This window comes from Bombina bombina, chromosome 6 (assembly GCF_027579735.1).
Source record: "Bombina bombina isolate aBomBom1 chromosome 6, aBomBom1.pri, whole genome shotgun sequence".
Classification (NCBI taxonomy): domain Eukaryota; kingdom Metazoa; phylum Chordata; class Amphibia; order Anura; family Bombinatoridae; genus Bombina; species Bombina bombina.
The window spans coordinates 603,177,004-603,203,042 of record NC_069504.1 but is presented as its reverse complement, the minus strand read 5'-3'; the positions used below and the strand labels follow the sequence as shown (position 1 = coordinate 603,203,042).

Below are 26,039 nucleotides of genomic sequence, written 5' to 3'. Positions count from 1 at the left end.
TGTGTCTGAGTGTTTGTGTGTGTGTGTCTGAGTGTTTTTTGTGTATGTCTAAGTGTTTGTGTGTGTGCCTGAGTTTTTGTGTGTGTGTGAGTGTTTTTGTGTGTGTGTCTAAGTGTGTTTCCGAGTGTTTGTGTGTGCATCTGAGTGTGTTTTTAAGTGTGTGTGTGTGTCTGAGTGTTTGTATGTGTGTGTATCTGTGTTTGTTTGTGTCTGCTTTCTGGGGGGTGGGTGACACCCTAACTTACCGCAACGGGTGACACCAAACCTAGTGACGCCACTGGAATAGCGCATAAACACAAACTTGAACATAGATATTCACACTCTCACACACTATCTCATACACACACTCTCTCACACACACAGACATTCATACTAACACACCCTCTAACACACTCACACATACTTTCTCTCGTTCTCACACACACAAACACAGACTAACGCTCTCTCTCACACATACACACACACACATTCTCTCTCACACACACACATTCTCTCTATCACACACATACACTCTCACAAACACATTCTCTCTCACACACATTCTCTTTCTCACACACACACACACAGACCAATGCTCTCACACACACTCACACACACAAATACACTCATTCTAAATACACTCATTCTTTCACACACAGGCTCACACACACACAAAAAATACACTGACAAACACAAAGACACACACACACTCTCTCACATAGACACTTACACACACACACAGACATACTGCCACACACACACATGCAATAAATAAATCACTGTAGGCCTGTGCAATATGCTGCAATTGGATAATGTCACCTTTTTGGCTGTAGCTGTTTCCCACCAAACCCAGACATTTGGATGTCCGGGCCTTACTCAGCTTCAAACCCTTACACACAAGTGGAAACCAGAACTGCCCAGGTCATTCCCACACAGGTGACAATCCAATTCAAAACTGCTAAACAGATTAAAAGTGGCACGCTAAATTTTTTCTTTCCTACAGATGGTGAGATTCCACAATCCATTACTCCTGGGAATTACTATTCTTTACCACTAGGAGGAGACAAAGATTCCTAAACCCCAAGAGCCCTATAAAACCCCACCTACCTCACACACACTTTAGTCTTCACTTTACCTCCGCTGGAGGTAGTTGAAGAATAAAGATGTGCATTTGATTCTTCAGAGAAAGGGGTTTTCAGTCTATATTAAGGCCCGGTTTCCCCTCAGAGTACATAATTGGTCACAGGGACTTGTCTTTTGCCTCCCTTTATGGATCTACAATATACTCCTATTCTTAAACCTCTGCTGATATGTTTTAGTACTGGTTTGGCTGTCTGCTGCTTATTTGCTGGTAGACAAGTGTCTATTGGTAAGTATAATTTATTAAACATTTTAGACACTCTATAACTATGTTATGGGCAATTTTTAAGTTTGTATATTTATTTGCTAATATATACGGCCCTGGGGCAGAATACATTACACTATTCCCTTGCTATTTTGCGTGAGTCTGCTTTTTTTTCCTCGTTTAGTTTGAATTTCGTGGTTGTCCACGTCGAGTTAATAACGCTTGTTGGGTTAGCACATGTCCCCTTAGTCTTTCTATAGTTCTTTTGCACGTTGGCTGGTAACTGGTTTATGCACGCCAGGTTAGTGCAGGTTCATCCTTGGCTACGCACTAATTGGGTTTTTGGCATCCTAAAATCCTTTTAGCTGTTTTTTTTTTTTGTGCGCGTTTTTTTCTGATGTGCGTTATCTACCTTCGGATGTTACATGATCGTCTGGGCTTGCCATTTCTAATCTTCAGAGGAGAAATCCCTGGTAATTCGGGCTGGACTGACCTTGTTAGGCAGGATCAGACTGCCGGAAAGTTTTTTTCTGTGAAAAGTACATCTGGGCTAAAAGAAGCTACTCCCAGGTGGTAACCAATCCATAGAACAAGCCACTGAGCTGTTGTTCGTTCCTGGCAGACTGCTTCTCTTTCTGTTTGCATTCGGATGTTATTTTTATGTCTCCTGCTTTGTTTTGCAGTTTGGCTTAGCGTACATTGTACCTGTGAGTTTATTTAAAAAGCTACTTAGAACGGGGTGATTTCCATTCCTCGAGAGCTTTTTAAGGGGGTTATAGTGTTTATTGCATTGCTTTTGCCTGAACACCTTTCTACCATTATTAGATGTGTTTATTATAAAAAAAAGTTACTCTTGCAAAACATACTACATAACTTTGGAAGGAAGTACTTCTTTTAAAGACCGTTTAGATAGAAAATTAGAAGGGCCTTTTTACATGCAGGCTTTTTTGCTTGGGCCAGTTATTTATATTGCTGCTGTGGCTGCTGTTTCTACTTAATTGTTGTCTAGTCTTTCAGAACAGTATTCTGATGACTCTGCTAGTGCAAACCTTTTGGGTTTACTCAAGAGTACCAATTCTTTTATTTGTGATGCTGTATTTGATATTATGAATATTAATGTCAAAAGCATGTCTTTGGCAGTCCTTACCAGGCGAGCCTTGCAACTTAAATCCTATTCTGTTGATAAGGTGTCAAAATCCAGATTATTATCTCTTTCCTTACTTTTAATGAAATAAATTGTTTAGTTCTGATTTAGATTCTATAATTTCTACTGTTACTGGAGGTAAAGGGGCTTTTCTTCTTCAGGACAGAAAGTCTAGAAGGAAATCTAAAGATTCTAATTGTTTTCATTCCTTTTGTCAGAATAGGGAGAAAAAGGTTGACTCCTCTGCTCAAAAGCAAGGCACCTTCTGGTTCAATCTGGAGATCTACTGCTAACTGGGTAAGAAATCTATCCCTATTACGAAAACTGCATGAAGGTGCAGCCCCAATAGAGGTTCTGGTAGGGGGCAGAGTAAGCCTCTTTTAGGGGGCTTGGTTTCCGTCTGTTCCAGACCCCTGGGAATATAGTTTCTCAGGGCTATAAAATATGATTCAGAACAAGGCCTAACAGAGGAAGTGTTTTTTTTTCCGCCAATGTTCCAAGGAATCCTGTAAAAGCTCAAGCTTTCTTCTAGTCTGTCTCAGATCTGGAAGCTATGAGAGTGATTGTTCCAGTTCCTTGTAGGAACAAGGGATATTATTTTATGCCAGCATTGCTGCAGAGGTTGAAGGGGTGGTGGGTCAGCCTGTCAGTGCTCATACCACACGCCGCACACTGCATCAAATTGGTCTGCATGGCTGTCGTCCCAGAAGGAAGCCTCTTCTAAAGATGATGCACAAGAAAGCCCGAAAACAAGCAGACTAAGGACATGGATTACTGGAACCATGTCCTGTGGTCCGATGAGACCAAGATAAATTATTTGGTTCAGATGGTGTCAAGCATGTGTGGTGGCAACCAGGTGAGGAGTACAAAGTGTGTCTTGCCTACAGTCAAGCATGGTGGTGGGAGTATCATGGTCTGGGTCTGCATGAATGCTGCCAGCACTGGGGAGCTGCAGTTCATTGAGGGAACCATGAATGCCAACATGTACTGTGACATACTGAAGCAGAGCATGATCCCCTCCCTTTAGAGACTGGGCCGCAAGGCAGGGTTCCAACATGGTAACGACCCCAAACACACCTCCAAGACGACCAATGCCTTGCTAAAGAAGCTGAGGGTAAAGGTGACAGACTGGCCAAGCATGTCTCCAGACCTAAAGCCTATTGAGCATCTGTGGGGCATCCTCAAACAGAAGGTGGGGGAGCGCAAGGTTTTTAACATCCACCAGCTCCGTGATGTCATCATGGAGGAGTGGAAGAGGACTACAGTGGCAACCTGTGAACCTCTGGTGAACTCCATGCACAAGAGGGTTAAGGCAGTGCTGGAAAATAATGGTGGCCGCACAAAATATTAACACTTTGGGCCCAATTTGGACATTCCCACTTAGGGATGTACTCACTTTTGTTGCCAACGGTTTAGACATTAATGGCTGTGTGTTGAGTTATTTTGAGGGGACAGCAAATTTACACTGTTATACAGGCTTAACACTCACTACTTTACATTGTAGCAAAGTGTCATTTCTTCAGTGTTGTCACATGAAAAGATATAATAAAATATTTACAAACATGTGAGGCATGTACTCACTTTTGTGAGATACAAGTTTACTACATATATTAGCAAAAATGCTTCTAGTAAAAGTTATCACTGTTTTAGTGTTAGCATTTTTCTGTGCACGTGCATGTGAAACATAGCTGTTATTCTCAGTGCACCAGCATTTTAATTAAATACTGAGGCTGCACAGAGCCAGTAGGGCTTGTATCAGGTCAGCAATGATGCAAATTGAGTCATTACCAGATGATACAAGCACCTTAGGTTCACTGAGCAAGTGCTGTGTTTGAAATTATGTTGCAAGGAGCATACTTAAATATACTTTTGAAACGCTATAGCTTTTACTAGAAGCAAATTGGCTTATACATGAATATTGCAAAAATGTGTATGTTAAAAACTGAAATTCACTCGTACACATAGCAATTTTGGATGGAATGTCCATTTAAGATAAATGTTGTTTCAGGTTTCTTTACTTTCTTTTATTTAATCTTCTTAATTTGATTTTTTTTTTAATTATCCACTTTAAATCTAACAAATACGACGTGATCTTGTTGTTTATATTTCTTTTAAATTAGCAAAGGTAGACACTAAAGATATGAAAGTCTTAGTGTAAAAGAAAGGGAATTCAGCCCTCTTTTCAAATATATAATTGAATTTATTATATTATTATGTTGTATTGGTTGAGGAATATCCTGTCATCATAGCAGGTATACACACATCTTATCACTTATAAAGTGATCGCTTAACATGCAACACCCTGCTGAACCAAACCCTATACAATGCCTTGCAAAAGTATCCCCCCCCCCCCCTTGACTTTTTACCTATTTTGTTACATTACAGCCTTAAGTTCAATGTTTTATTAATATGAATTTTATGTGATGGATCAGAACACAATAGTCTAAGTTGGTGAAGTGAAATGAGAAAAATATAAACATAAAACTATTTTTTAGAAATAGAAAACAGAAAATTGGCATGTGCGTATGTATTCACCCCCTTTGTTATGAAGCCCATAAAAAGCTCTGATGCAACCAATTACCTTCAGAAGTCACATAATTAGTGAAATGATGTCCACCTGTGTGCAATGCACCTGTGTCCACCTGTGTGCAATCTAAGTGTCACATGATCTGTCATTACATATACACACCTAGAGGCACCACTAACCAAACACTGCCATGAAGACCAAGGAACTCTCCAAACAAGTAAGGGACAATGTTGTTGAGAAGTACAAGTCAGGGTTAGGTTATAAAAAAATATCCAAATCTTTGATGATCCCCAGGATCACCATCAAATCTATCATAACCAAATGGAAAGAACATGGCATAACAGCAAACCTGCCAAGAGACGGCTGCCCACCAAAACTCACGGACCGGGCAAGGAGGGCATTAATCAGAGAGGCAACACAGAGACCTAGGGTAACCCTGGAGGAGCTGCAGAGTTTCACAGCAGAGACTGGAGTATCTGTATATAGGACGACAATAAGCCGTACGCTCCATAGAGTTGGGTGGCCAGAGTGGCCAGAAGAAAGCCATTACTTTGAGAAAAAAACAAAATGGCATGTTTTGAATTTGGGAAAAGGCATGTGGGAGACTCCCAAAATGTATGGAAGAAGGTGCTCTGGTCTGATGACCCAAAGAACACCGCAGCCGGGACTAGGAAACTGGTCAGAGTTGAGGAAAAGATGGATGGTGCTAAATACAGGGATATTCTTGAGCAAAACCTGTACCACTCTGTGCGTGATTTGTTGCTAGGATGGAGGTTCACCTTCCAGCAGGACAATGACCCCAAACACACTGCTAATGCAACACTTGAGTGGTTTAAGGGGAAACATGCAAATGTGTTGGAATGGCCTAGTCAAAGCCCAGACCTCAATCCAATAGAAAATCTGTGGTCAGACTTAAAGATTGCTGTTCACAAGTGCAAACCATCCAATTTGAAGGAGCTGGAGCAGTTTTGCAAGAAGGAATGGGCAAACATCCCAGTGGTAAGATGTGGCAAGCTCATAGAGACTTATCCAAAGCGACTTGGAGGTGTGATTGCCGCAAAAGGTGGCTCTACAAAGTATTGACTTTAGGGGGGTGAATAGTTCCGCACATTTACTTTTTCTGTTATTTTGTTCTATTTGTTGTTTGCTTCACAATAAGAAAAAAAAAAACATCTTCAAAGTTGTGGGCATGTTCTGTAAATTAAATTATGCAAATCCTCAAACAATCCATGTTAATTCCAGGTTGTGAGGCAACATAACACGAAAAATGCCAAAGGGGGTGAATACTTTTGCAAGGCATTGTATATATAATAGGTCTTGTCTGGCCAGGAGAACATGGGGATCTATGCATGTGTGATTATCACAAGGATGGCAATGATATAGCTGTTAAATGAGGCAAATGGCAAAGTATTAATTTTCCATGCTTAGCAGTTCCGTTATTAATGTCACTTGTTAGTAAGCAGCAGAAAGCACACACATCCGTGCAGATCAAAGCAAGCATGGAGCAAATAGTTAAATGTCCAGCAAAAAGCCAAACAGCTGAATTAATAGTACAGCAGCGTAACGGCAAACATACGTATTGGCTGTTCCATTTCAAGTGACTAAAGACAGTCCATACAACACATCAGGAGTACAGCAAGGAGACAAAATAATGTGTTCTGGATCACCTGCCAACCATATAGACAGGCTCCACATCTAACGGTTCCTTTATGACTTGAGCATAATACTTTTCTTCGAAACATAAACTCGCTATTACCTCCCAGGCTAGGCTGTTTAATTTGATCACTTGACTTTAAGAAACTGGCGCTGTAAGAATAACACCTAATACTGGACTTATGGTACTTTATTTGCTCCCTTATAGAATGTGTAGTTACATGTTTCAGTATGGACATTTAAAAAAATAGACTGCATGTGACATATTACAGGTATGAAATCCATTTATCATAAATGTATTTAAGATATCTATATCAATCAATAGTGCACACACACAAATACAAACACTTTAAATATTTTAACTAAGCAAACAAAAAAATATTATCCTTGAAAACAATCTATAAAAATCTATAGAGAGCTAAATTTGCTGTCAAGATAAATTGGTGAAACATAGGCTATCAATGAATACATCAGGTAAAAGTAAAACGTTTAAAACGTCTTTGGCACACCTGAATCCATACTGTATACCAGCAATTAAAACAACATTTTAACCCCTTAGGGACAGAGGTTTACCCCAGTTTCCATTCTTAAATGACACAGGCCATTTTGGCATTTTTGCTCAGTATTGGTTTGGCTATAATTATCCGTTCTCTCCTGTTAAGTGCACCCATACATATTTAACAGACAAACAGGCCTTTCTTTTAATACCCTATATGGATACATAAAATAATAGATAGGAATTTCATACTGAAAATGGGGGGGGGGGTGTAATAATTTCTACAAAACTAGTGTAGCTAAAGAAAAATACCTCAAAATCGAGTCATATGCGTCTGGTCCAGATTTAAACACAGAGGCCCTTTGACTGAAGTCATTTCTTGTATACTTATCAACGTAATAAAGAAAAGAAACATTGATAAAAGCTCTTTGCAATAAGACTGGTATAGCAGTTTTTGTTTTTAATGCAATATTTCAAACGTTTCTACTATTTACTGACTGTTCATGCTTGTGAAGTAAGCAGTAAGGTGATCTGCTAATCATTCTAAAGTCATCACCCATAATTTGTTACCTTAGCTGATGAATTTACAGGCCTGATGATGTCTGATGACATTTGGTCTGGATGAGTGGTTTGATGATCATCACATGACTCTATGATGGTCTCTAAAGAAATTCTGTGTCTTGGGTATTTACATTAGAACTAGCATCTACTCCTAAGTGTCATAACCACAGAGTATATCTTGCCCGATTTATAGCCACCATAATCCAGGAGTTTAGCTTCAGCAGTTCAGTAATCACTTTTTTCCCCAAAAAGATATTACTTGAAAAAAAAATACAGTGACACTCTGGACTTCTTGCATGTTAGAAAGGTGGATCAACTTTCAGTGTTTAACAACTGAAAACATAACCAGAATATGATAAAGCACAGTAAACTGTTGCAAAAAAAAAGAAAAGAAAAAAGGCTTTTTTTTTTTTACAAAAATGTCCCTAGTTAGTAGCACCTGAAATAAGAAATGCATCAGAATTATTAGGCTTATTCTTAAACCAACCTTATGATGCAAATGCCTGGTGAATTTCCAAATCTTAATCTAAAATCTCATTACTGCATCTAAAGTATAGTTCGGGAACAAGAAGGACATTAGTATCAATATAATCACATTCAGAAACTGGGAAAGCATGTAGGGATGTTTGTGCAAAATTGCCATCATAGATTTGTCTAATACATACAGTATGCAGGTTCTTATAATTGCAGGAGTATTGCACAGGGCTCAACGCTATAAATGCACTGTAATTAATCAGGGCTAAAAGAAAACAAAAAATAAGAGTAGCCTACATACTAAATTGATAAAGTATGACCAACTCTTAAAGAAGAAAGTACTTACTTAACAAGTTTTGAGGAATGTTATACAAACATAAGCAATTTAAAGTCTGTATACTTCAGTATACATATAAAACGTTAGGGCTTGGTTATGATTCGTAAAATCATCACAATGTTATCTAAAAATAAGCAAAACTATGCATTTTTACAAAAACACCCCCAGATGGGCTATATAAATGGATCATCTACAAAACAATTATGCAAAGAAAAATCGAGTGTACAATGTCCCTTTAACTAAAGACACATCTAATGAATTAGAATAACCATAGAAAATGAAGACAAAACCCATCAATATTCAGTCTGAAGTTTTCATATGGCAAATACCAGTGAACTGAAATGGTGCTAATGTGTTTTCAAATGAGTTCACTAACAGGGTGAGCAGATTTATTTTTAGTACAATGATGTAACATTACCATCAAATGTAGTGGGGTCTTAGTAGGTCCCTTGGCAGAGATCTTCTCCCACAGACCCCTGCGAACGTAGCGAACTGTGGTGCCTGCAATCTGAAAGTCACCAGGAAGCTCAATTTTCCAGTCACTGTTGATAGATTTCTTGATGGAATCTTTAAGAGCTGAAAGAGTTAATTCCAAAAACATTAATATTTGAGAAATCTTTCTCTACTGAGTGAAAGAGTAAGACGTCTCCTATTTAGGGGATACATTGCATATATTTCATAGCATATCATGACAATAAAGAATTAGGGGGATATTTATCAAAGGTCTGGCGGACCTGATCTGACAGTGCGGATAAGGTCTACCAAACCTCGCTAAATGCGGAGAGCAATACGCTCTCCGTATTCAGCATTGCACCAGCAGCTCTTGTGAGCAGCTGGTGCAACGCGGCCCCCTGCAGACTCGCGGCCAATCGGCCGCCAGCAGGGGGGGTGTCAATCAACCTGATCGTACTCGTTTTGGGTTGAATTGCGGCAATGTCTGTCCTCTTGCTCAGAGCAGGTGGACAGGGTTATGGAGCAGCAGTTTTTAGACCGCTGCTTGAAAACTGCTGTTTCAGGCGAGCCTGCAGGCTCGCCAGAAACACAGGCCCTCAAGCTCCATCCGTAGCTTGATAAATAGGCCCCTTGTTCTCTTGTCAGAATTTCACTGTTTTCATGTTCACACTCTTTTTCCCCTAATCCACTCTCTCTCTTCTATGTCACTTAGTACACTTTTTATTTTCCAATGCTCTTCTTTTGTACTACATTTAGCTTGTGAGCTTATGCTTTGTATCCTAGAGCTGAGATGTCAAGCAAGAGTTAGATTACCTCCTTACATTCACCACTTGTTCCTACCAAACATACACCTAGATTACCAGTTTTGCACTAAACCAAGTGCGTAAAGAACCCAAAGAAATGAGCGGCATCTTTCTATAGCGCTGCCATTACGAGTTACAGAAAAACTTCCTTGTGCTGTGCGTTATGGTGCGTTAAGCTCCATAGCATACAAAAGCCAAGGGCTGAGTTTACGTGCTTGTGCACGCTGTCCCCCCATAGACATCAATGGAGAGAAAGTGTTAGAAAAAAAATTAACACCTGCTATCGCGAAATGGCAAATGGCCGTAACGCAACCCCATTGATGTCTATGGGGAAAAGAAAGTAATGTTAAAACCTAACATCCTAATATAAACCCCTAATGCGCCGCTCCCCGACATCGCTGACACTAAATAAAATTATTAACCCCTAAACCGCCGCCCAGACATTGCTGACACTAATTAAAGCTATTAACCCCTAAACCCCCGCCCCTCGACATTGCAGACTCTAAATAAAATTATTAACCCCTAAACCTAACACCCCCTAACTTTAAATTAAAAATATAACAAATATAACTATCTTTAAATAAATAAAAACTTACCTGTCAAATAAAAAAAAATAAGTTTAAACTATAAATTAAACTAACATTACTATTTTAAATAAATAAAATAAACAAAAAAAATAAATTACAATATTAAATAATCCTAACACTACGAATAAAATAAAAAAAAACTAACATTACAAAAAATATTAAACACTAAAAGTATGAAAAATAAAAAAACTCTAAGATTACAAAAAATAAAAATACAAAATTATCCAAAATAATAAAATTTACACCTAATCTAATAGCCCTATAAAATAAAAAAAAGCCCCCCCCCAAATAAAAACACCCCCTAACCTAACAATAAACTACCAATATCACTTTTGTAGGGCCTTATGTAGGGCATTGCCATAAATTAAACAGCTTTTTAACCTAAAAAAATTACAAAGTCCCCCCTAAAAGTAACCCCCCCCACAAGGATTAAGATGTCACCGCCTGGATTAACACTTCTCGCCGCCTGGATGAAGGTGGATGTCCGGACTTCAGTTACCTTGAATAGATTTTCTGGGGTTAGTGTTAGTTTTTTTTTTTTGTTTTTTTTTTGTTTTTTTAGATTAGGGTTTTGATGGGCAGTAAAATAGCTGAATGCCCTTTTAACAGCAATGCCTATACAAATGCCCCTTTAGGGGCAATGGGTATTTTAGGATTTTTTTAGGTTTTAGGTTTTTTATTTTGGGGGGTTGGTTGGGTGGGGGTTTTTACTTTTAGGGGGGACTGTAATTTTTTTCAGGTAAAAGACCTGTTTAACTTAGGGCAATGCCCTACAAAAGGCCCTTTTAAGGGCTATTGGTAGTTTATTGTTAGGTTAGGGGGTGTTTTTATTTTGGGGGGGCTTTTTTATTTTTATAGGACTATTCGATTAGGTGTAATTTTTATCATTTTGGATAATTTCGTTTTTTATTTTTTGTAATCTTAGTGTTTTTTTATTTTTCGTAATTTTAGCATTTTTTGTAATGTTAGATTTTTTTAATTTTTTCGTAGTATTAGGTTTATTTAAACTTGTAATTTAGGTTTTTTATTTTTTCGTAGTGTTTTTTTTTTTTTAATCATGTAATTTAGGATTTTTAATTGGTAGTTTATTTTATTAGAATAGTTATGTTAGGTGTATTTATAGTTCAATTTTAGGATTTTTTTTATTTCACAGGTATGTTTATATTTATTTTCAGATAGTTATATTGTAACTTTTAATTTAAAGTTAGGGGGTGTTAGGTTAATAGTTTCATTTATTTTTTTGCGGTGGGGGGGCCAGCGGTATAGAGGTTAATAGGTTTAGTTTATTAGTTGCGATGTGGGGGCTGGAGGTTTAGGGGTTAATGCTTTATTATAGTTGGCGATGTGGGTGGCGGATTAGGGGTTAATAGGTGTAATATAGCATTTGCGATGCGGGAGGGTGGCGGTTTAGGGGTTAATAGGTAGTTTATGGGTGTTAGTGTACTTTGTAACATTTTAGTTTACAAGTTTTGTGATTCATTTTTGTTTCGCAAAATCCATAACTACTGGTCTCAGATCGCGGAATGGATCGTGTCAGTATAGGCTGTAACGCAAGCATTTTAGCCTTTTTTGAGTGCGGAATGGATGTTGCATTACAGGCTAAAATGCTTGCGGTATAGCTATACCGCCGCAACTTGTAATATGCATTACCTGCCATTAAACGCGCAATGGCTAATTTTTCAGCGGTATAGCCATACCGCACCATAACGTAAAACTTGCAATCTAGCCTATATTTTCTTTGCCTACTATAAGTAGAGAGCTGAGTAGTATCTGTGCCCGTACATATTTATTTTGCCTGTGTGGTATGGGGGATAACAAGTATCCTTATTTCACTATATGCCAGAAAGTTATCTTTAATAATATGATGCTGAACATGCCCCTCTGGCCATATACAATGTATGCAGGAAATTCCTGCTCAAGGTAATATTAGGAATAAAATTAAGCTTTAGGGGTAGATTTATCATAGTGCGAGCGGACATGATACGATGTAGCGTATCATGTCCGCTGCACATAGATAAATGCCGACAGCATACGCTATCAGCATTTATCATTGCACCAGCAGTTCTTGTGAATTGCTGGTGCCATTCCGCCCCTGCAGATTCACGGCCAATCGGCCGCTAGCAGGGGGTGTCAATCAAACCGATCTTATTCGACCGGGATGATTTCTGTCCGCGGCCTCAGAGCAGGCGGAGAAGTTATGGAGCAGCGCTGCTTCATAACTTTTGTTTCCGACAAGCCTCAAGGCTCGCACGGAAACAAAGGAATCAAGCTCCATACAGAGCTTGATAAATCGACCCCTTAGCCTAAAAAAATAGAGAGATAGAAGAGGAGTAATAATAGATTTGCTTCACATTGGCTTTAGATGATCTGGCTCACCCATTTTGTCTATGCTTATAAGTTACTTCAGACCTGAATCCATTTGCGTACTTGATTTTAAATACATCTACCATTTAATTGGAAATGCTATTATCCTAATTCCCCTTAAAACATAATTTCAATTAATTTCTCTGAATAAATCCACTCTCTAGTAGCCATACATCTAGCACTTTTATTTTTGAATGTGTTTCTTTTACTCTTTGACATATTAACAAACTATAAACACAGTCTTTTTGCACAATAAGGACATCCAGGTCTATTTAATAAGAACTTAATAATGATTATTAGAGGAGAACTATGGTTACTTGACAGAGAACATTGGGAAATGTTCCTATGATACAGTTTCTGTGATCCTGAAACACTGGTTTTGCACTTTCATAACAAAGCAGTAAAGAGTCCCTTTATATTTTAAACAAAAATCAATTTTCTTACAAGCCCAGAGGCTTATATTATGCATTACTGCCCCTTGATTTAAAATATAGAGCATACAAACTGCGTAGAGAAATAAACAAACAATGTAGTATGGGGATGCAGTGTCCAGTGATACAGCACTTACAGATAAATACTGTTTTTATTCAAGGAGTTTTATTATGAGTTTTATTAATTTTTCTTACATTTACATTCAGTTTACTTTCCCTGAATTATGTTCCTGACCAAAGTATTAAAAATGTTCTGCTGGCAATAATACTTGAATTTAATAGCAAATTAGCCCCCATTACAGTCCCTATAGTTTAATTACACAAGCACCAATTACCTCCATATTAATTTTAATGAAAAACAAATCTGTACCGCCTTCAGCTAAAACATAACAGAAAATAAAAATAACTCACCTTCTATCCACCACCTCTACTAAAAAACAAAAAAGCTGATACATTCCTTTCTTTCATGATAGTGAGAGTCCACAATACATCACATGTGGGAATTACACTCCAGTCCACTAGGAGGAGGCACAAACTTAAATCCCTCCCACTCTCCCAGAATGCCTTGATCATACATATGACAAAGCAGATGGAGGAAAACAGAAAAGCAAAAAAGACAAAGCTGGGCCAATTAAATGAAAAAAACAGTAATGTCGCCAACTGTGAAACAAAAAGGGTGGTCTTATGGGCTCTTACCATCATGAAAGAAACAAAATTTCAGGTAAGGATACATTTTGTTTTATTTCATCTGATGGTGAGAGTTCGCAAGACCACCAAGTAATGGGGGGAAAAACATTTTATACATAGACAAAAAAACGTGGCAGGAGACCATTTAAAAAACTAAAACATAGCTTTTATTCAAAAAAAGAAAGAATAAAATAGCACACATGGTGGTGACCCTGGGTGTCTGTGGTCTTACGCGATCTGGCTAATTGTCTTAGTCATAGACCTTGCAGCCCCAGGGTATGCCTCCATTATATACACATATCAGACCATGTGCGTAAAATTAACACTCTGATTCGATTAAAGATACATGTTACAATATATGTGGAACATACTAAATCAATATTCATAATACATAGTTGCAAAATTGATCACATTGGATCTGTATCTATAACATGAAAAACAGTATGTACAAAACTGTAATAGATCCTAGTGTATTACCTATGTACAGTATCACTGTGCTACTTGACAAGTTGAATGAAAAAAGGAATAAACATTTATTACATGTAAATGTTAAAATAATTAGCAGAAACAATGTGCCTGTATTATTACAACAAAAGAATATAATATAATTCACTAATTAAAAGGCATAGTTAATAATAAGAGAGTCCAATCACTGTCTCACAGATCTATGATGTTAATTTCCATGTGTATATTCATATCAGCTTGTTGTATTCCAACTGAAAAACTAAGATATCTATAAAACACCAACATCACCTAAATTAAATTGGAAACACAGTGTTTGAAAGACACAAAACTTAGTACCAAAAAACATTTAAGGCAGGTACGTCACTAATCAGGCACCAAAACCCACAGAACTTTCCTGCCAAAAGCAACCTCTGAAGGAGTATACACATCAATGTGCTAAAATTTTGAAAAAGTATGCAAAGAAGACCAAGTAGAGGCCTTACAAATCTGTTCTATGGAATCCTTGTTATGGAAGGCCCAAGAAATGACAACTGCTCTAGTAAAATGAGCAGTAATGTGCTCAGGGAGAGCCTTCCCTGCAATCAGCTATGCCTTATGAATAAAGACCTTAAGCCAAAAATCTAAGGCCAGTTAACAAACATAGTTCTATAACTCTTCTAAAGCAAGGAAAAATTAACAAACTTAGAAGATGAAAGTCTAGAATCTTTAGTAGCTTCAACATTTTAAGGTGCTCCTTAAAGAAACAGCTGAAGAACCTGGCTCAAACAGGATTTTAGTTATTTATCATGCATCATAAAACATTTCATGTATTTCATGATGCATAATAAATAACTGAAGTTTTGCAAGTCTGGAGTGCTGCTGCTTTTTTGGATGGTTTGTGGGTCTGGTGCAGGATCCCTGAGAAGTGCTGCACCTACATTGATTTGATTCCTGTTCTGGACTTTGCTTTATTGTGTAAAACAGGATTTTACTCTAAAAAAAGGAAAATAGCCCTCATTGGGAGACCATGTCTTCAGACTAAGTCTTGAGCCATAAAGTAAAGTTTGCCTGACCAAACAGCCAACAGCCAACAGCCAAATCCAAGCACTTTTTACAATAATGCAAATCATCTTCACTGCTGTGTCACAAACAAAGTAATTTGCCGTTCTTAGAAGCTTCAAACGATCCTGGATCTCCTTTAGAGTAACTTTTGCAGAAATTATCTCTGAAAGGTTGTCACTCCAGAATGTAGTAGCTGCAGCTTTGCAGAATACACTGTCAGCTCGCCTAAACATAAAGCCTGCAAGCTGGAAGGACAGTCTGTAAAAGCCTACAAGCTTTCTATCCAAGAGATCCATGAAATAGGTGCCGTTCTCCAAAGGAATTGCAGTCCGCCTGGCAAGTGTGGATATAGCTCCATCCACCTTAGGAATAGTTTACCATACCTCTATATTTGCAGAAGGTAGAGGAAACATAGTTTTGAACTTGGCATTTTCATCCTAAATTCTGACTTACCCTCTGTAGGCACTCTGAGAGGGAAACGGGTCTCAGATTGGTTAGAGAATAACTAGCAACAACGAGTAGATCAGTACATTATACTTCACCTCACTCCATCCTGGAGGCAAAAATCTGACTGAGGGATTCTGGGTGAGCAGGAAGGATGTAAGCCTTGGTATGTAGGGGTGTTTTTGCCTCCTCCTAGTGGACTGGAGTGTAATTCCCACATGTGATCTCTCACACAAGGCAGAAACTCTTTGCCACTTCAAGTTACAATAATACACATTCATATATTGAGGAAGCAAAGAAACTACCTAAATAAACTGTGGCTTCAAGGTGCAATTATACTGTTATTAAGAAAACTATACTATGGGGCACGAACCGTGGTATGGAAATAATCCACCCATAAATACAATTGATAAATGAAATGAGAAGAGGGCCCTACTCCGGAGAGCTCACAGTCTACAGGGTTAGGGTGCAGAGACATAAGGCTGGGGGTAGCTTGTCACATCGGTTGTAGTTGCAGCAGTGAGTCAGGCAGTTCATGTATTACTTTGGTTAGGATGAGAGATGAAGGAGAGATGGTAAGCCTCTCTGAATAGGTGGGTTTTCAAGGAGCGTCTGAAGCTATACAAGGTTGGAGACAGTCTTATGGAGCAGGGTAGAGAGTTTCAGAGGACAGGAGCAGCACGTGCGAAGTCTTGGAGACGGGAGTGGGGCGTAGAGATAACAGAAGTGGAGAGACATAGGTCAGAGGTTGATCGAAGAGGACGGGATGGGGAATAGTTCACAATGAGAGTGGAAATATAGTTGGGAGTTAGACTGTTGAGTGCTTTGTAAGTTAGGTTAATACTTTAAATTGTATTCTGGAGTGTATGGGGAGCCAGTGTAGAGACTGGCAGAGCAGAGCAGCTGATGTAGATTGGCGACTTAGGTAGATGAGTCTAGCAGAAGCATTCATAATAGATTGGAGGGAGGAGAGGCTGTGTTTTGGAAGGCAATTTAGAAGTATATTGCAAAAATCAATAAGTGACAAAATGAGGAAATAAATAAGTATTTTTGTAGTTTTTTGAGTAAGGAAGGGACGAATTCTGGTAATGTTGCGTAGGTGTAAACGGCAGGATTTGGTAAGTGTGACCCCAAGACTGCGGAACTGGGGTGAGGTGTTGAGAATAGAGTCTCCAACCGTCAGAGAAATGTCAGGTGTTGGATGTCTCGAAGAGGGAGAAATAAGAAGCAGCTCAGTTTTGGACAGATTGAGTTGGAGGTAGTCTGAAGACATCCAAGAGGAAATTGCAGAGAGGCAGTTGGAAAACTGGTTGAGTAAAGAGGGAGAGATATCAGGAGATGAAAGATTTGGGTATCATCAGCACATAAGAGGTACTGGAGTCCTAAGGAGGCTAGAAGTTTTCCAAGGGAGGATGTATATAGAGAGAGACAGAGCCTTGTGGTACTCCAACTGAGAGAGGCATAGGATCACAAGATATGATGTTAAAGGAAACTGAAAACAAGCATTTTGAGAGATATGAGGCAAACCAGGAGAGGGCTGTGTCTCGGATGCCAAATGAATGTAGTATTTTTAGAAGGAGAGCATGGTCAACTGTGTCAAAGGCAGCAGACAGGTCAAGAAGAATTATTAAGGAGTAGTGGCCTTTTGCTTTAGCTGATAACAGGTCATTTGTAACTGTTTCTGTTGAGTGTTTAGGGTGGAAAACAGATTGTAGTGGATCAAGTAAGGAGTTAGTTGTGAGAAATTGAGTTAGCCGATTATAGACCAGTCGTTCCAATAATTTTGAAGCAAAGGGAAGTAAGGAGACCGGTCGATAGTTAGAAGGGGTGGAGGGGTCAAGCAAGGACTTTTTTTTTGGATTGGTATGATTGACACATGCCTGAATGTATGAGGAAATGTGCCAGTGGTGAGAGATTGGTTAAAGAGATGAGTTAGGGTAGGGGTTAGTGAAGCAGAGAGAGAGGGAAGAAGTTGTGAAGGAATAGGGTCAAGTGCGCAGGTTGTGAGATGAGTCAAGGATAGGAGTACAGATACTTCTTCCTCTGTTACAGGAAGGAAGTAGCATAGAGTTTTGTTAATAGAAGGGGTGGGTAGGATTGCTGGGTTTGAGGGGTGTGAGGTGCAGATATCTTTTCTAATGGTGTCAATTTTATTTTTGAAGTGATCAGCAATAATCTGAGCAGTGAGGTTGGTAATGAGCAAGGGTGCAGGTGGACGTAGAAGGGAGTTAAAGGTTGAGAACAGGGCCTCTTAGTTATCAACGTGTCTACTTACCTGCCATCGCCGGCCCCAATACGCCCACCTAAGCTCGCCTACCATAACCGCTGCGGACCTGAATACGCTCTCCAAAGTTATCAATAAAGCTGTCAAAAAAACGTGCACCAAGTACAGGGGCGATGAGCAGCGGACTGTGATAGTTATCACTCATCCGATCTCGCTGCTCTTCGGCTTTTTCACAGCTTTATTGCTAGCCTGTCACTAAGCACCCACACTAAATTACACTGTTCTACCCCCTATACCGGCGCCCCCGGAGCCCCCCCGCAACTAAATAAAGTTATTAACCCCTAAACCGCCGCTCCTAGACCCCGCCGCAACTATAATAAATGTATTAACCCCTAAACCGCCACTCCCAGAGCCCACCGCCACCTACATTATACCTAGTAACCCCTATCCTCCCCCCCCCTATACCGCCGCCACCTATAATAAATTTATTAACCCCTATCCTGCCGATCCCGGACCCTGGCGCAACTAAATAAATTATTTAGCCCCTAAACCGCCGCTCCCGGACCCCGCCGCCACCTATATTAAACTTATTAACCCCTAATCTGCCCCCCCTACACCGTCGCCACCTATAATAAATTTATTAACCCCTATCCTGCCCCCCCATACCGCCGCAACCTATAATAAATTTATTAACCCCTATCCTGCCCCCCTACACCGCCGCCACTATAATAAAATTATTAACCCCTAAGCCTAAGTCTAACCCTAACCCTAACACCCCCCTAACTTAAATATTAATTAAATACATCTAAATATTATAACTCTTATTAACTAAATTAATCCTATTTAAAACTAAATACTTACCTTTAAAATAAACCCTAATATAGCTACAATATAAATAATAATTATATTGTAGCTATCTTAGAATTTATTTTTATTTTACAGGCAACTTTCAATTTATTTTAACTAGGTACAATAGCTATTAAATAGTTATTTAATATTTAATAGCTACCTAGTTAAAATAAAGAGAAATTTACCTGTAAAATAAAAACTAACCTAAGATACAATTACACCTAACACTATACTATCATTAAATAAATTATTCCTATTTAAAACTAAATACTTACCTATAAAATAAACCCTAAGATAGCTACAATGTAATTAATAATTACATTGTAGCTATTTTAGGATTTATATTTATTTTACAGGTAACTTTGTATTTATTTTAGCTAGTTAGAATAGTTATTAAATAGTTATTAACTATTTAATAACTACCTAGCTAAAAGAAATACAAAATTACCTGTAAAATAAATCCTAACCTAAGTTACAATTAAACCTAACACTACACTATCATTAAATTAATTAAATAAATTAGCAACAAATAACTACAATTAAATACAATTAAATAAACTAACTAAAGTACAAAAAATAAAAAAACTAAGTTACAAAAAATAAAAAAAAAATAAGTTACAAACATTTCAAAAATATTACAACAATTTTAAGCTACTTACACCTAATCTAAGCCCCCTAATAAAATAACAAAGCCCCCCAAAATAAGAAATGCCCTACCCTATTCTACATTAAAAAGTTAACAGCTCTATTACCTTACCAGCCCTTAAAAGGGCCTTTTGCGGGGCATGCCCCAAAGAAAACAGCTCTTTTGCCTGTAAAATAAAAATACAACCCCCCCCAACATTAAAACCCACCACCCACACACCCCTACTCTAACCCAAACCCCCCTTAAATAAACCTAACACTACCCCCTGAAGATCATCCTACCTTTAGCCGTCTTCAGCCAGCCGACCACCGATGGAACAGAAGAGGACATCCGCAGCGGCCGTCTTCATCCAAGGGGCGCTGAAGAAGTCTTCCATCTGATTGAAGTCATCATCCAAGGGGCGTTGAAGAAGTCTTCCATCTGATTTAAGTCATCATCCAAGGGGCGCTGAAGAAGTCTTCCATCCGACTGAAGTCATCATCCAGGCGGCGTCTTCAATCTTCATCCATCCGGAGCGGAGCCATCTTCAGACGAGCCGACGCGGAGCCATCCTCAGCCAATCGGAATTTAGGTAGGAAAAATCTGATTGGCTGATTCAATCAGCCAATCAGATTGAAGTTCAATCCGATTGGCTCATCCAATCAGCCCATCAGATTGACCTCGCATTCTATTGGCTGATCGGAACAGCCAATAGAATGCAAGCTCAATCTGATTGGCTGATTGGATCAGCCAATCGGATTGAACTTCAATCTGATTGGCTGATTCAATCAGCCAATCAGATTTTTCCTTCCTTAATTCCAATTAGCTGATAGAATCCTATCAGCCAATCGGAATTCGAGGGACGCCATCTTGGATGACGTCACTTAAAGGAACCGTCATTCGTTGCTAGTCTGTCGGTAGAAGAGGATGGCTCCGCGTCGGCTCATCTGAAGATGGCTCCGCTCCGCTCCGGATGGATGAAGATTGAAGACGCTGCCTGGATGATGACTTCAATCGGATGGAAGACTTCTTTAGCGCCCCTTGGATGAAGACTTCGGCCGCTGCGGATGTCCTCTTCTGTTCCATCGGTGGTCGCCTGGCTGAAGACGGCTAAAGGTAGGATGATCTTCAGGGGGGTAGTGTTAGGTTTATTTAAGGGGGGTTTGGGTTAGAGTAGGGGTGTGTGGGTGGTGGTTTTTAATGTTGGGGGGGGTGTATTTTTATTTTACAGGCAAAAACATAATTTATGCTTACCTGATAAATTTATTTCTCTTGTAGTGTATCCAGTCCACGGATCATCCATTACTTTTGGGATATATTCTCCCTCCCAACAGGAAGTTGCAAGAGTCCACCCACAGCAAAGCTGCTATATAGCTCCTCCCCTAACTGCCATTACCAGTCATTCGACCGAAAACATGCAGAGAAAGGAAAACCATAGGGTGCAGTGGTGACTGTAGTATAATGGAAAAATTACCTGCCTTAAAGTGACAGGGCGGGCCGTGGACTGGATACACTACAAGAGAAATAAATTTATCAGGTAAGCATAAATTATGTTTTCTCTTGTTAAGTGTATCCAGTCCACGGATCATCCATTACTTATGGGATACCAATACCAAAGCTAAAGTACACGGATGATGGGAGGGACAAGGCAGGTACTTAAACGGAAGTTACCACTGCCTGTAAAAAACCCTTTCTCCCAAAAATAGCCTCCGAAGAAGCAAGGTATCAAATTTGTTAAATTTGAAAAAGTATGAAACGCAGACCAAGACTCCGTCTTGTAATCTGTTCAACAGAAGCCACATTTAAAAAAGGCCCAAGTGAAAACCACAGCTCTAGTAGAATGAGCTGTAATCCCTTCAGGAGGCTGCTGTCCAGCAGTCTCATAAGCTAAATGAATTATGCTTTTTAACCAAAAAGACAGAGAGGTTGCTGAAGTCCTTTGACCTCTCCTCTGTCCAGAATAGACAACAAACAAGGTGAATGTTTGATGAAAATCTGTAGTAGCTTGTAAGTAAAACTTTAAAACACGAACCACGTCCAAATTGTGTAATAGACGTTCCTTCTTTGAAGAAGGATTAGGATACAAGAATGGAACAACAATCTCTTGAGTGATATTCTTGTTAGATACCACCTTAGGTAAAAACCCAGGTTGGTACACAGGACTACCTTATCCGTACGGAGAACCAGATAAGGAGAATCACATTGCAACGCAGATAACGCGGAGACTCTATGAGCCGAGGAAATAGCTACCAAAAAGGAACTTTCCAAAATAGAAGTTTGATATCTATGGAATGAAAAGGTTCAAATGGAACTCCTTGAAGAACCTTAAGAACCAGCTTTAAGCTCCATGGCGGAGCAACATTTTTAACCACAGGCTTGGTTCTAACCAAAGCCTGACCAAATGCCTGAACGTCTAGAATACCTGCCAGACGCTTGTGCAAAAGAATAGACAGAGTAGAAATCTGTCCTTTTAAAGAACTAGCTGACAACCCTTTTCTCAAAATCATCTTGGAGAAAAGATAATATCCTGGGAATCCAGACTTTACTCCATGAGTAACCCTTGGATTCATAACAATAAGATATTTACACCATATCTTATGTTAAATTTTCCTAGAGACAGGCTTTTATGCCTGTATTAAGGTATCAATTACTGACTCGGAGAAGCCATGCTTTGATAACATCAAGCGTTCTGTCTCCAGGCAGTCCATCTCAGATTAGTTATATTTAGATGGTTGAAAAGACCCTGAGGTAGAGGGTCCTGTCTCAGAAGCAGAGACCGTGGTGGAAAGGATGACATGTCCACCAGATCTGCATACCAGGTCCTGCGTGGCCACGCAGGCGCTGTCAAAAGCACTAAAGCACTCTCCTGCTTGATCTTGTGCAAACCCCTCCGGAGGGAATTCCCACTCCCCCAGATGAAAAGTCTGACGACTTAGAAAATCTGCCTCCCAGATCTCAACACCTGGGATAGGGATAGCTTTTAGACAAGAGTGAGTCTCTGTCCAGTGAATTATTTTAAGACTTCTAACATTGCTAGGGAACTTCTGTTCCCCCTTGATGGTTGATGTAAGCCACAGTCGTGATATTGTCCGACTGAAATATGATGTACCTCAGAGTTGCTAACTGAGGCCAAGTCTGAAGAGCATGGAATATCGCTCCCAGTTCCAGAATATTCATTAGAAGGAGGGTCTCCTCCTGAGTCCACTATCCCTGAGCCTTCAGGGAGTTCCAGACTGTATCCCAACCTAAAAGGCTGGCACCTGTTGTAACAATTGTCCCATCTGACCTGCGGAAGGTCATACCCTTGGACAGATGGACCCGAGATAGTCACCAGAGAAGAGAATCTCTGGTTTCTTGGTCCGGATTTAACAGGAGAACAAATCTGTGTAATCCCCGTTCCTCTGGCTGAGCATGCATAGTTGCAGTGGTCTGAAATGTAGGCGTGCAAACGGTACTATGTCCCTTGCCGCTACCATTAAGCCGATTACATTCATGTACTGAGCCACCAAAGGGCACGGATGGAATGAAGAACACGGCAGAAATTTAGAAACTTTGACAACCTGGACTCCATCAGGTAAATTTTAATTTCTACAAAATCTATCAGAATCCCTAGGAGGGAAACCCTTGATATTGGGGATAGAGAACTCTTTCCTTGTTCACTTTCCACCCATGCGATCTCAGAAATGCCAGTACTACGTCCGTATGAGACTTGGCAACTTGGATGTTTGACGCCTGTATCAGGATGTCGTCTAAATAAGGGGCCACTTCTATGCCCCGCGGCCTAAGGACCTCCAAAGTGACCCCAGAACCTCCATAGAGATTCTAGGGGCTGTAGTTAACCCAAAGGAAAGAGCTACAAACTGGTAATGCCTGTCTAGAAAGGCAAACCTGAAAAACCGATGGTGATCTTTATGCATCGTAATGTGAGGATAAGCATCCTTCAAATCCATTGTAGTCCTCTATTGACTCTCCTGGATCATAGTTAAGATGGTACGAATAGTTTCCATCTTAAATGATAGAATTCTAAAGAATTTGTTTAAGATCTTTTAGATCCAAAATAGGTCTGAAGGTTTCCTTTCCTTGGGAACCACAAACCGATTTGAGGAAAACTGTGTCCCTGTTCCTCTATTGGAACTGAATGGGTCACGTACACAATGCAAGAATGTCTCTTTCTTTATCTGGTTTGCAGATAAATGTGAAAGGCAAAAACTCCCCTTTTTTGGGGGGGAAAGCTTTGAAATCCAGAAGATATCTCTGGGGTATAATTTCCAATGCCCAGGGATCCTGGGCATCTCTTGCCCACGCCTGGGCGAAGAATGAAGTCTGCCCCCTATAGGATCCGTTACCAGATAGGGGTCCGTTCCTCATGCTGTTTTAGAGGCAGCAGCAGGCTCCTTGACCTGCTTATCTTTGTTCCAGGTCCGGTTGTCTCCAGACCGCCTTGGACTGAGCAAAAGTTCCCTCTTATTTTGCCTTAGAGGAAGTTGATGCCACACCTGCCTTGAATTTTCGAAAGGCACGAAAATAAGGCCTTTTTTGTCCCTTGATTTGGACCTGTCCTGAGGAAGGGCATGATCTTTTCCTCCAGTGATATAAGTAATAATCTCCTTCAAACTAGGCCTGAATAGGGTCTGCCCCTTGAAGGGAAGTTAAGTAGCTTATTTATTAAAGTCACGACAGCTGACCATGATATAAGCCATAGCGCTCTGCGCGCCAGTATAGTAAAAAACAGAATTCTTAGCCGTTAGTCTAGTCAAAGGAACAAAGGCATCAGAAAACAAAAGGAATTGGCTAGCTTAAGTGCTCTAAGCTTGTCAAATATATTCATCCAATGGAGCCTGTAAAGCCTCATCAAGAGACTCAAACCAGAACGCCGCAGCAGCAGTGACAGGAGCAATGCGTGCAAGGGGCTGCAGGATAAAACCTTGTTGAATAAACATTTTTTATCCATTGGATCTAAAAAAGCACAACAGTCCTCGCCAGAGGTAGTGGTACGCTTAGCTAGAGTAGAAACTCTTCTCTCCACCTTAGGAACTGTCTGCCATAAGTCCCGTGTGGTGGCAACTATTAGAAAACATTCTTCTAAAAAATAGGAGGGGAAGAGAACGGCACACCTGGTCTATCCCATTCCTTATGAAAAATTTTAGTAAACCTCTTTAGGTATTGGAAAAACATAAGTACACACCGGCACTGCATATTATTTATCCAGTCTACACAATTTCTCTGGCACTGCGATTGTACACATTCATTCAGAGCAGCTAAAGCCTCCCTGAGCAACAAGTGGAGGTTCTCAAGCATAAATTTTAAATGTAGAAATATCAGAATCAGGTTAAATCATCTTCCCTGAGTCACAAATATCACCCACAGACTAAGCATATTGTGAGGTAGTATCAGACATGGTTCTTAAAGCGTCTGTATGCTCTGTATCTACCCCCAGAGCTGTTTTGCTTTCCTTTAATTTCAGGTAGTCTGACTAATACTGCTGCCAGTGTATTATACACAACCTTTGCCATGTCTTGTAAAATAAACGCTATGGGCGCCATTGATATACTTGGCGCCATTTGAGCGTGAGTCCCTGGAGCGGGAGTCAAAGGGTCTGACACGTGGGGAGAGTTAGTCGGCATAACTTCCCCCTCGACAGAATCCTCTGGTAAAATAAACGCTATGGGTGCCCTTGATGTACTTGGCGCCATTTGAGCGTGAGTCCCTAAAGCGGGAGTCAAAGGGTCTGACATGTGGGGAGAGTTAGTCGGCATAACTTCCCCCTCGACAGAATCCTCTGGTGATAATGTTTTTAAATACAAAAAATGATCTTTATTGTTTAACATGAAATCAGTACATCTGGTACACATTCTAAAATGGGGTTCCACCATGGCTTTAAACATAATAAACACAGAGCCTCCTCTATGTTAGACATGTTAGAACTAATAAAGAGACTAGTAAGCTTGGAAAACACTTTAAATCAAGTTAACAAGTAAATATAACAAACGTTACTGTGCCTTTAAGAGAAACAAATTTTGTCAAAATTTGAAAAACAGTGAAAAAAGGCAGTAAATCAAACGAAATTTTTACAGTACATGTAATAAGTTAACAGAGCATTGAACCCACTTGCAAATGGATGATTAACCCCTTAATGCAAAAAACAGATAAAAAAAAAAAAAAAAAAAAAAAAAACGACTTTTTTTTTAAACAGACACAACAAAACTGCCACAGCTGAGCTGTGGATTACCTTCCCTATAACTGTTTCTATGCAAAATTTAAGCCAGCCATGTGGAAAAATTAGGCCCCAATAAGTTTTATCACCAAACATATGATAAAAAACGATTAAACATGCCAGCAAACGTTTTAAAACACATTCTTATAAGAGTATGTATGTCTATTAATAAGCCTGATCCAGTCGCTATCACTGCATTTAAGGCTTTACTTACATTACTTCGGTATCAGCAGTATTTTCTTAGTCAATTCCATTCCTTAGAAAAATATATTACTGCACATACCTTAGCATATATCTCTATCAATCAGCCTGGTACCAGTCGCTTTCACTGCATTT

General features: G+C 39.6%; 1 protein-coding gene across 1 annotated transcript in view; it reads right to left on the bottom strand.

Moving 5' to 3' along the window:
• The window catches only part of ADAMTS17 (ADAM metallopeptidase with thrombospondin type 1 motif 17), a 611,877-nt gene that overhangs the window by 127,330 nt on the left and 458,508 nt on the right, over positions 1–26,039 (bottom strand). The window contains exon 18 of the mRNA XM_053717604.1: positions 8,935–9,092. Coding sequence (XP_053573579.1) covers positions 8,935–9,092 — 158 coding nt within the window. The remainder of the gene's footprint in view (positions 1–8,934; positions 9,093–26,039) is intronic.